The sequence below is a fragment of the Bos mutus genome, chromosome 16 (genome assembly GCF_027580195.1).
Source record: "Bos mutus isolate GX-2022 chromosome 16, NWIPB_WYAK_1.1, whole genome shotgun sequence".
NCBI classification, from domain to species: Eukaryota; Metazoa; Chordata; class Mammalia; order Artiodactyla; family Bovidae; genus Bos; species Bos mutus.
The window spans coordinates 25877562-25890224 of record NC_091632.1 but is presented as its reverse complement, the minus strand read 5'-3'; the positions used below and the strand labels follow the sequence as shown (position 1 = coordinate 25890224).

Here is a 12663-nt window from a genome sequence, read left to right as displayed (position 1 = left end):
ATTTTGTTTCTTATGAAACAGGCAAGTCTTTCTCTTCTTTTAGTAGATGTTTCAGTTAGGTTCTATAGAGTCAGAAAACACCCACACATGTAAATGTATAACATGTATAAAAAGGTTTAAGAAATTATCTCATGTGATTGAGTTGGGGAGAGGCTGGCAAATTTGAGTCCGTAGGGCCAGTAGACAAGCTAGAGACTTAGGAAGGAGTTTCTGGATTTTTGCTGTTATCAATACCACTACTTATACAGCATTCTTGTGTGAATCTCTTGGTGCTCAGCTGCAGGTTAAAATACTAGAAATATAGAGAGAAAAGACAAATTACCTTCAAAGAAATGACAGTAAGACCAATAGCTTTCATCAGCCAGTACCTGATGTTGTTCTCCATTTGTGAATTCTTGTTTCATTTTCTTTTTCTTATTTTTCCTCTGAGGCATTTTGTTTGTATGAATTTGCATCCCTAGTTTTTATGAATCTACATCCCTAGAAAAAGAAAAAGAATCCAAGGATTTTCTCTCCTATGTGTTTTTGTCTTGCTTCTTCCTGGTCCATGATGACAGCTGAGGTTGTCAGTGCAATAAAACCAAACTGATGGGATGGGAGCAGGTTGTTCTGCCATTTTTCTAGTAATAGATCTTGAGTCACACATCAAATATGGGGCCCATCCCTCCACACTTACTGAGCCTGCCTGTGAGGTTCACAACAACTTTCTCAGCCCTGTGATCATCAGTGATTTCAAATGCACTAATGTAAGCATGCTTCATCATCACAGTTAGAAACCTGATGATGACTTTGGAGCACAGCCTAATAAGCACCTGGCTTTTGCCTCTCTTTTCGGCATTGTTGATACTCTAGAGAGCATCAGCCAAGACATTCATGCACCCCATTATGGTGGCACAGAAAGATGGCAGAAAGAGTCCTTGTGTTTTTCCCTTTCCCTTTTTTATTTTTTTAAACTTGAGTTCATATTTCTTGAAATTTTATAGGAGTTCTTTCAGACCAGAATTAAGGTGGTATTAGAGTTCATCAAAAGAATAGAACCCCTCGCCTTGCCTTGGTTCTCATATTCAAAACAGGCAATTTTTGTCTTGGAGTTTCTTAATAATTAAGGACAGTTTTACATGCTAAGACCTTTGAGGTGTAAACATCTGATAGTTTGGAGAAATCTGAGCAATTAGCAATAATTTGACAAAAGTAGATGATCTCTTGGTAAAGTGATGGAACCTAGCAGTAGCATGCGTGCACAGCATCATATGGGATTCTTCTGCATGGAGGCTAGAAAAAGCAACGTCTAGTGTTGGGAAGCAGGTAGATGTCCCAGCATGAACAAGGAAAAAAGGGATGGGGATTCAGGTGGGAGGAAGCCAGAAATTGAGGAGGGCTGTGAAAAGCAAGCTTGAACCCTAGCCCTGGAATGTTAGGGGTCCTTCTGCTGCTGCTGCTGCTGCTAAGTCGCTTCAGTTGTGTCCAACTCTGTGCGACCCTAAGGACAGCAGCCCTCCAGGCTCCTCTGTCCATAGCATTCTCCAGGCAAGAATACTGGAGCAGGTTGCCATTTCCTTCTCCCGTTAGTGAGCCTGCTGCTACTGCTGCTGCGAAGTCGCTTCAGTCATGTCCGACTCTGTACGACCCCATAGACGGAAGCCCACCAGGCTCCCCCGTCCCTGGGATTCTCCAGGCAAGAACAATGGAGTGGGTTGCCATTTCCTTCTCCAATGCATGAAAGTGAAAAGTGAAAGGGAAGTCCCTCAGTCGTGTCCAACTCTTAGCGACCCCATGGACTGCAGCCTACCAGGCTCCTCTATCCATGGGATTTTCCAGGCAAGAGTACTGCAGTGGGATGCCATTGCCTTCTCCTAGGAGGCAGGGGCACCTGAGTAGGACACAAATCAAGATCCTGGGTGCGGGCCTTTCTTTGAACTTGGATCATAAGGCAGAACTAGTAATAGTTCAGTATAAGAAAGGAAACTGCCTACTAGAAACAAGGATGCATACCAGATAACTTTGATACTGAGCCATAACTTTGGTTTTCTTAATGTATTAGACAACTGGAGGTAGATGTATTCCCAGAGCTAGGAGGGAGTTCTGTGTGGGCCAAAAATCAGCTTACTGTAAACACAGTGGATACCCCAAAAACAAATCTCAACAATGAGGGTAATAAGTATGCTATAAGAACCACCAGTTGCCTAAACTGTATTTGTCTTCAAGTTGTCTTGTATTCATGCTATTTATTTTTCATCTCTCCTCCCCCTTTTTCTAAATCTTCCAGAAGTTGTATGAGCTGAATAACCTTCATGCACTTATGGCGGTGGTTTCTGGCTTACAGAGTGCCCCAATTTTCAGGTTGACTAAAACATGGGCGGTGAGTAATCTTCCTTAGTTAATGATAGGTTAGACTGCCTGTTGGAAGTGAAGATGTTTTAGTTCCTTTTGTAGTTCTTAGTAAAGTTAATATTATGATAATAGATAAGGATTTTTTAATTAGTTTGTACTCTGTTCTTTGAAACCTACATTTTTTCCTCTCCCCTTAAATAAGTATTTCATGAGGCTTGTTAAGTATTTTGAGCTAAAACCAACTTGGTGCTTGGTTTCTGCTCTTTAGGAAATCATCTTTGTAGAACTTTTTAAAACATCTTTGACAATATAGAATTTCAAGTTTACTGATGGGAAACTGTAAATGTGAAAATAAATTGCATTAATCATGTAAAGATTATGCTTTTGGAAAATTTGAGAAAGATATAAATTGTAAGTTGCCCCCCAAATTTACTGATTCAGATTTCCATTACAATATTTTTACTCAGTAAACTCTTGGGTTTTTTCCTTAGGAATAAAGGAAAATCTGATAGCTAACAGGGAAGTAGGCAGTGTTTCTGCACATTGTGATATTATGCTAATCATACTTGGTTCTGTTTAACAGGGTCAGAGTGTGAGGTTTTACTTTTGCACATTTGTGTATTTTTATGGTTGATCAATGTGATACTGGCCTCAAGCTTGCTGGGTATTTTTCATTTAGGTTTTATAGAACTGAAACTTTAGATTCAGTTAAATCTGTTCATATTAATACTGTTCTTTAATGTTAAAGAGGAATGGTTTTGTTTACTACATTTTGTGCAGAGGGTTAGTGTGTTCTTACTGTCCTGGAATAAAGACTTGACTAACTTTATCACAGTTTTTTACTTACTAAAATATAATTTTGTGTTTAATTAGCCTGCTGTTCTCACTTTTCATAGTGTCTGAAGAGACAGATGTTTCTCATACTGGAAAAACATTAGTATGGAAGAGCTTATGATCTTGTTTATATTTCATTTGTATTTTAGAAACACCTGAGTGAACAGTTTTCCTACTCTAAAAATTATTTTTAATAATGATGACCTAATTCTCTTTTATTAAAACTTTAATTTAATGAGGGAATGGAAGTGATTATAAATATATAGTCATAATTCCATCTTTGAAGTTTTAGGGAAAAGAAATTGTACTCTGGTTTATATTGTGGTTTAGAAATGAGATACATTTCCCTCAAGTTAATTTTGTTTCCTGAAGTTATTTTCATTGTCTCTGTCTCATGTCTTGCATCAAAAATAGTTTTGTTTAAATTTAGTAACAGCTCCATTATTAATCTGAATAAAATTTTTGGTGTTCATGTTAAACTTGAAAATATTCTGCAGTTTTGCTAGGTACTAATTGTTTGACGTGCATAGTGGATGATATAGACAAAGTCCTGTTCATATAGAGCTAACATTCTACTGGGAAAAGATAAGCTGTAAATATATAAATGATATATCATAAATAATGATGAATGCTCTGTAGAAAAATAAAACCGAGTAAATGAGATGTAAAATACTTCCCTCATGCTTTTCTGTGATATGTGGTAAGAATTTCTGATAAGTGATTAGACCCAGTTGCAGTTGGACCTGGCAATTGAAAAGGATTGATGACCTTGTCAAAGATGTTGGAATGATTAGATTTGAGAGAATAGTGAAGGAAAAAATGGGACAGTAAGAATAGAGAATGCCTTTGAGGAATTTTGTTGTGAAGTACTGAGGTGAGGGCCAGCGGTAACTAGAAGAAATGTGAGATTAAAGATTTGTGGTGTTTTGCTTTGATTTTAAAGATGAGATCCGTGACAGTATGCTTGAGTGGTAGTACAGTGATCTAATAAAATGAGGAGGTAAACAAGAAGTCAAGGCTGTGATACCATAGATTAGCCCAGAGGAGATAAGGTCCAGTACTCCAGTGGGGCAGGAACAGTGTCTCCGTTTTAACAGGAGAGAAGGGGGTGCATTTGGTTACAAACACAGGTATGTTGGTAGATTTGGTGGTGGGATTCTGCAGAATTCTGTTTCATAAGACATAAGAAGCAAGGTCATTAATTGACAGTGGGAGAGGTATTGGAGGTTTGAAGAGAAAGGAAAGGATGAAAGTCATCAAGGGGACTGTGAGAGTGAATTAATTAGGGAAACATGTAGGTCTTAGGTGGAGAAGGCAATGGCACCCCACTCCAGTACTCTTGCCTCCATGGACGGAGGAGCCTGGTGGGCGACAGTCCATGGGGTCGCTAAAAGTCAGACATGACTGAGCGACTTCACTTTCACTTTTCACTTTCCTGCATTGGAGAAGGAAATGGCAACCCACTCCAGTGTACTTGCCTGGAGAATCCCAGGGACGGGGGAGCCTGGCGGGCTGCCTTGTCGGGGGTCGCACAGAGTCAGACATGACTGAAACGACTTAGCAGTAGGTCTTAGGAAGGTCCACTTGAGATTTTTGGTCATGAACTTAGAGTGAAACTTAGTGTTCAGCATTACCATGAAGAAGTGCTGAGAATTAATTGTATTTAACCAGTTGGAATTTTTTTAGGCGTGTTTGTACCACAGAGGGGTCAAGGATAGTACAAGAGATAAAGTAGGTAAATATAAAAGTTGTGATAGATGAGGAATCTAACCTAAGTAAAAGGAAAGAAATAATGAACAGTGAAAGGGTAGTATGGTGGAAAATCCTGGTGCCCTCAAATACAAGGAATGTACCAAAAAACAACATCACAAATGGGGGAAATATTAGAAACATTATTTTTAACATCAAGCAAAAGTATGCTCATTTTCACTGTTTCTACTCAACATAAAAATTTTAGCATAGTCAAAAAAGATTAGAAATAATAAGATATATCCTCAAAAAATTAGAATTACATTGAGTTACCATTTATCTATCAACTCCACTTCTGAGTATATACCCAAAAGAATCATAAGATTGGGACTCAAACAGGCATTTTTATACCAGTGTATAAAAAAGCATCATTATTAACAATAACCAATAGGTATGAACTATCCAAATGTTCACAAACAGATGGATGAATGTACAAAATGTGGTGTAAACATACAATGAAGTATTATACATCCTTAAAAAGGACTGAAATTCTGACACAAGCTGCACCTTGGATAAACCTTGATGATGATATGCTCAGTGAAATAAGCTAGACACAGTAAGACAAATAGTGAATGATTCCATTTATATGAGGTGCCAAGAGTAGTCAATCATTCAGACAGAGTAAAAGGTGGTTCCCAGGGCTGAGAGGAGCAAGAAATGAGGAGTTCTGTTTAATGGTTACAGAATTTCAGGGAAGATGGAAAGAGTACTAGCCATGGATAATTGCAATGATTGATGGATAATGTGAATGAACTTACTGCCACTAAACTATACACTTAACACTGGTTAAAATGGTAAATATTATGTATATTTTACCACAGCTTTTAAAAATAGTCCTCTGAAAACAAGTCTCTGCTATCCCACCCCAAATTGAATCCTTTCATTCTGACTATTGATTTGTTATGAAAATTGCAAAATGTATTATTTTTATACATATCAGACTCCATGCTTCTTCAGTTTTGTGTTTCAGATATGTCAAAATCAGCTATGAGTTCCAAGTAATTTGTTTCTCCAGATATTGTACCAGAGTTCTGGAATGATTGACTTTGGGAAAAAAAAAAAAGATTTCTTGTTATCCTTGCTATGTCATGCAGTATATTTTGCATATTCAAATACTTTGTTATGTGGGAGAGAAAAGAATGTTTGGATTTATAGATCGAAGTGGAGAGTTGCACCAAATCTTGAAAGTTGTAATCAAGTGTATTGAAATTGGGCCACAGAAAGTCGTGAAACCAGTGTTTGCAGGAAAACCCATCTAAAACATTCAGGGATGCTGGTTAGACAGTTTTTTTGTTTTTGTTTTTGTTTTAGAGATTATCTAAAGATAATCTGTTATCTTGGAGCCTGTGAAAAATAGATTACAGCATCAATCCCAACTATATTACTTGTAATATTAAAAAGAGTAGTGGATTAGATGTTAGAATACTCTGTCTCCAGGACCAGACTGAGACCCATAAAAGCAGGACCTAGTCTTCGTGAATGATGACTGACGAGTGTTGGTGTGTTCTGCTTCTCCTTGGGGTCTCAGTCACCTCATCTTTAAATTAGTCCTCTTGACTTTTCTCTTAACCTCGTAGGAGAATTAGATGAGAATTTTATAGGTGGAAGTGTTTTGCCTGCTATAAAATAACAAATATTTTATGACATAAAGTGAAATTACAACATAATGAAATAGTAACTTCACATATTTAAAGAAGAGATTTTTTTTCCCAAAGTCTTTGAAATACTTAAAAACATGTATTTTCTGAATCTTTTAGTTAATATTATTTCGGATGACTGTCCTTGCTTTTCTTTTATTCCCCTTGATATCTCCATTTTTCTCAAAGGGCACGCACTACAGATCTACTCCTCAAGCCTCCTAAAACAGCTGCAGTTGATTGTTCAACTGTATATAATACAGCACTGATCAAAGGGATCAAGGAAAAAAATGTCAGAAATCCAAACATGTAAATTGTAGTTTTATAGTACTGGAAGAACTAGGTATGGTTAGAGTCATCAAGAAAAGTTATTACTTAAATTATGAAATTCAGTATTTATTTCCTAATGCTTATTTACATAATTAACTATCTTTGAGGGGACAGGACAAGTCATGAAAATATTTGGGCCTTTGAGGTGAATATGAATATATAATTATTTTAAATTAGGAAAATGAATAATAAAAATTGTTTAACCATTTAAAATAGTAAAGATGAGAAATAATGTATTATAATTTACTACTTAGTAAGTTAATTATTTTACGTACATACAAAGTATATTGTATTTTATAAATAATGAATATGGGTTTATTATATTAATAAACATGTCTGATTTTGTTTTATTTACATACTACAAAAATATAATTAAAGAAAATAAAACTTTGAAATTAAAATTCAAATTTATAGTAATTCTAAGTCTTTAATAAAATTGGATACAGAGATAACTTGGGCTTTTCTGTTTGTCTTATAGTTATTAAGTCGAAAAGACAAAACTACCTTTGAAAAACTAGAATATGTAATGAGTAAAGAAGATAATTACAAAAGACTCAGAGACTATATAAGTAGCTTAAAGATGACACCCTGCATTCCCTATTTAGGTGAGTTATGTCACTGTATATTCATTATGCCTAGTTGTTGCTTTGCTTTAATCAATAGTTTATAAAAAATTCAGTGTATTTTAAAAGTTTGTGTGTCCTTTAAAGAAATTAAAGGATTCTTAAGTTGAAAAAATTGTCTAGAGGAATGTGTTACCTTACTACCTGGAATGTATTTTCATTTTTTCTTAGAAATGAAGCATATGGTAAAGCCATACATTTTTCCTATTTTAGTAATGCTTTAAAAGAATGAACTAGTAGTTTGCAGTGAAGTTTAATGCTGTGAAAATATTTAACATTTACTTAAGAAATTGATCAAAAGATACAATGAATTTATTGTCAACATCATGAGTTCTTAGTTTATATTGTTGGCAGGTATTTTAACAGTGAATTATGAAAAACAGTCTCAATGAAGGTGTTATTGTTTTTCTGGAAGAAATTAGCTGTTTAGCTGTGGAAATTTAGCTCAGTGCTGAGACAAATCTGTATTTTACATATTATTACACATAGTGTGTATCTCTTTATTGTATATTTTACAGTGTTGATGAATTCCAAGAAGCATTAAACCAATAACGTAAGATGTTCACCAAAATATGAATAGTAATTGTTCATTAGGTGTTTGAATAAAAAAATGACTGAAACTATACCTTTTTAATGTATATGTGAATTTAAATACAGAAAATATATTATGTATACCTAGTATATGCATTATATTATGTATACCTAGTATATGCATTAAAATAAATTGACTTGATCCTATGTAGAGAGTAATCAAAAGATAACATTTGTTTTTTCCCGGTATCCCCTTTTACCTCCTATTTCCACTCTGTCTTTTATGTAACTACTCATACTGGATTTTATCATAACTGTTTCTGAAAATCATGGAAAAACCTGTTCCTTGTTTAGGAGACTCTACAGTGTCATCTTTGAAGTCTTTATAGTACCACTGAACACAAAGTACCAGTATAGTACCAGAACTCAAAGCAGGGCAGAGACAGCTGATGCACTGTCCTTCAGCTGCTCTAGAGCATCACCTTAGTTTGTCAGAGATCTCAACTCATCATATCATTGTGGGACATTCTCAGAGTCCAGTGGGAATAGGAAATGTTGCACATCCTGTGTTGAAGGCAGAGCACTCCTGTGCATTGTGCAGTGGCCACGTACTGTTTGTCTGTTTCTTTGATACATGGTTCAGGGCCATAGTAAACATAACTCAGGCTCTAAGCTGATATTAGGAAAGGCATTCTGCATACGCTCTACTTTCTACTATTACCTTGGCTTTGACATTCTTAAAAGTGGGGAAAGGAAGAATAGAGGACTTTTTAAAGTCATCAATATCTTCATACTCCATAAAAACATAAACTTTTCATAACATAAAGAACATTAGACAGAATTTTTTGAATTCACGTCACTCAGTTGTGTCCAACTCTTTGTGACCCCATGAACTATAGTCTGCCAGGCTCTGTTCATGAAGTTCTCTAAGCAAGGATACTGGAGTGGGTCGCCATTCCCTTCTCCAGGGGATCTTCCCAACCTAGAGATTGAACCCAGGTCTCCCAAATTGCAGACTGAGAATTGGGAACTGTAAATTCCAAAATGGCTCTATGATATTCATTTTTCAAGTCATTGAATTGTCTTCTTTAAGCCTTGTTTTCTTTACCTAGAAGTAGCACACATGTTTTTCTTGAGGCTGGGTGGGATGACAGTGATCTCTTCTATATAAATCACTTATACTACACTTGAGAAAACCAAAGTCCAGAAAGGTAGAAGAGCTGATTCAGAATCCTAAAACCTAGTTAATGACAGTTCTGAGGTTCTGACCTAACATCCTTCCAATTATAGCTGCTAAACTCTTATTCTAAAATTTACTGATTCCACAATTGTGTTTTTTCTCATTGAAATAAATATTTTTTGCAAATTTCATAATTTTTTTTTTTTGAGCAAAGGAGACTAAGATTATTTTCTATTAAAGAGGACAAAATAACATAAATCCTTGTGCTGTGATGTCTAGTTCAGGGGTCTTTGTTTTATATTTATCCACATAGAAACTTCAGTAGAGGGTTTGAACTTGTCTGTGCCTGTGCACTTAAGCACACTCTTATATACCTATGAGGGTGTGGTGGGAAATCATTGAAATAGTGGAATCTGGACAAGTTTTCCTTTAGAAAATATACCTGTTTTCTCCCAACTCTGATACCTGAAATGGAGTATTTTTTCCTGTGGGTTAAGGCAAATGAAGAAAACACTGAGGTATAGAAGTTAGTTTGGAGAAAATAATAAAACCATAATCTTTCCTGTGTCTTCAATTTGGTCTGCATTAACTCCTCTTTTCAGTTACTTTTCACTTTATATATTCTCATGACCCAGAATCTTCCTTACTGCAATTCTCCACCAGTAGCACCAGTCTCTCTTGATTTACCTTCTAATTTATGGCTTTTGTTTTTTTGACTCCTCTTTCTCTGCCTTTCTCTCAAATCTGTTCTTTTAAAGGTCTCAGTCCTTTCCATTTATTCCATACACACACTTAAAATGGTCTCATTCAGCTTTTTCCCATATATCACCTGATGACTGCCAAATCTCAGATTGGACCTATATATTCAATTGGCTTTGTGGCCTAGTAATTCCTAATTCTTGTGGCCTAGTAACATTTTAGGTACTCAGATACTGATTGAATGAGATATCTATTGGTAACTCTTAATTTAGCATGTTCAGAAGTATATTCATCATTTTCCCCCTTTTTCTATACCTGATCCCCATCTTATCTCCTAGCTTAGTGACCTAGTGATCACAGTGTTGCATTATCTACACTGCTTCACCACCCTCAACACTTGGCGGGTTTTCTGTTCTTTGTTTTTGGCTTTACTGAATTTCTCCTCCTCCCCTACTTCTCATACCATCTGTTAGTTTAGTTCAGTTCAGTTGCTCAGTCATGTCCGACTCTTTGCGACCCTCTGTTAAGCAAGATGCATGTTTGTGAGGGTTATCAAGAATTAGAAGCCAAAGTGAAAGTGTTAGTTGCTTAGTCGTGTCCGACTCTTCACAACTATATGGACTGTAGCCACCAGGCTCCTCTGTCTGTGGAATTCTCCAGGCAAGAATACTGGAGTAGGCTGCAATGCCCTCCTCAAGGAGATCTTCTGGACCTGGGGATTGGACCTGGGTCTCCTGCATTGCAGGCAGATTGTTTACCACCTGAACCACTGGAAAAACCCCATTAGAAGCCAAAGGGTGAAGGGGAATGGCAAAAACTTATGCTAAAAATAGAAAACATACACTTTCAGTCTAGTTCAATTCAGTTGCTCAGTCATGTCCGACTCTTTGAGACTCCATGGACTGCAGCAAACCAGGCTTCCCTGTCCATCACCAACTCTCAAAGCTTGCTCAAACTCAGATCCATGGAGTTGGTGATGCCATCCAACCATCTCATCCTCTGTCGTCCACTTCTCCTCCTGCCTTCAATCTTTCCCAGCATCAGGGTCTTTTCCAATGAGTCAGCTCTTTGCATCAGGTGGCCAAAGTATTGGAGTTTCACCTTCAGCATCAGTCCTTCCAGTGAATATTCAGGACTGATTTCCTTTAGGATGGACTGGTTGGATCTTGTTGCAGTCCAAGGACTCTCTCCAGAGTCTTCTCCAACACTACACAGTTCAAAAGCATCAGTTCTTCAGTGCTCACCTTCCTTTATAGTCCAACCTCACATCCATACATGACTACTGGAAAACTTTGTCGGCAAAGTAATGTCTCTGCTTTTTAATATGTTGTTTAGGTTGGTCATAGCTTTTCTTAATTTCATGGCTGCAGCCCCCATCTGCAGTGATTTTGGAGCCCCAAAAAATAAAGTTTGTCACTGTTTCCGTTGTTTCTCCATCTATTTTCCACGAAGTGATGGAAGTGGATGCCATGATCTTAGTTTTCTGAATGTTGAGTTTTAAACCAACTTTTCACTCTCCTCTTCCAGTTTCATCAAGAGGCTCTTAAGTTCTTATTTGCTTTCTGCTGTAAGGGTGGTGTCATGTGCATATCTGAGGTTATTGATGTTTCTCCCAGCAGTCTTGATTCCAGCTTGTGCTTCATCCAGTCCAGTGTTTCTCAAGATGTACTCTGCATATAAGTTAAATAAGCAGGGTGACAATATACAGCCTTGACATACTCCTTTCCTGATTTGGAACCAGTCTGTTGTTCCATGTCCAGTTCTAACTGTTGCTTCCTGACCTGCATACAGATTTCTCGGGAGGCAGGCCTGGTGGTCTGGTACTCCCATCTCTTGAAGAATTTTTCAGTTTGTTGTGATCCACACAGTCAAAGGCTTTGGTGTAATCAATAAAAGAGAAGTAGATGGTTTTCTGGAACTCTCTTGCTTTTTCGATGATCCAGTGGATGTTGGCGATTTGATCTCTGGTTCCTCTGCCTTTTCTAATTCCAGCTTGAACATATGGAAGTTAACAGTTCACAGACTGTTGTAGCCTGGCTTGGAGAATTTTGAACATTACTTTGCTAGCATATGAGATGAGTGCAATTGTGTGGTAGTTTGAGCATTCTTTGGCATTGCCTTTCTTTGGGATTGGAATGAAAACTGACCTTTTCCATTCCCTTGGCCCCTGCTGAGTTTTCTAAATTTGCTGGCATGTTGAGTGCAGCACTTTCACAGCATCATCTTTTAGGATTTGAAATAGCTCAACTGGAATTCCATCACCTCCACTAGCTTTGTTCATAGTGATGCTTCCTAAGGCCCACTTGACTTTGCATTCCAGAATGTCTGTCTCTAGGTGAGTGATCACACCATCATGGTTGTCTGAATCATGAAGATCTTTTTTGTATAGTTCTTCTGTGTATTCTTGCCAGGAATATTCTGTATTCTGTACAGAAGTATTCTGTACAGAAGTATTCTGTGTATTCTTGCTAAGAATATTATGTATTCTGTACACGAAACATACACTTTAGCATCTACATAATTTTATACATTGGATTCTCCATGTAATTATTCATCCCTATACCAGTCTGTGAAGAAGCATCTGAGATTGTGAGATGATTGTGGAACATTTGGCACAAACATTTGGTAGACTTGGGACAGGAAAATGAAACAGTGAAATATTTGTCAGACAAGTTCTTGTGATGCAGTTAAGCTCATTTCCAGCATGAAAATCACCTTTTTAATGCAGTGACAGTTTCATTTTATAGCA

General features: G+C 36.9%; 1 protein-coding gene and 1 pseudogene across 4 annotated transcripts in view; one reads left to right on the top strand and one right to left on the bottom strand.

Annotated features, from left to right (window-relative positions):
- Positions 1 to 12663, top strand: part of RALGPS2 (Ral GEF with PH domain and SH3 binding motif 2) — a 162321-nt gene that overhangs the window by 78141 nt on the left and 71517 nt on the right. For all 4 annotated transcript variants that reach the window (XM_070384875.1, XM_070384878.1, XM_070384876.1 and 1 more), the window contains exons 7-8: positions 2267 to 2359; positions 7360 to 7486. In XM_070384875.1, coding sequence (XP_070240976.1) covers positions 2267 to 2359; positions 7360 to 7486 — 220 coding nt within the window. The remainder of the gene's footprint in view (positions 1 to 2266; positions 2360 to 7359; positions 7487 to 12663) is intronic.
- LOC106701562 (small ribosomal subunit protein uS8-like) lies at positions 426 to 887 on the bottom strand (annotated as a pseudogene).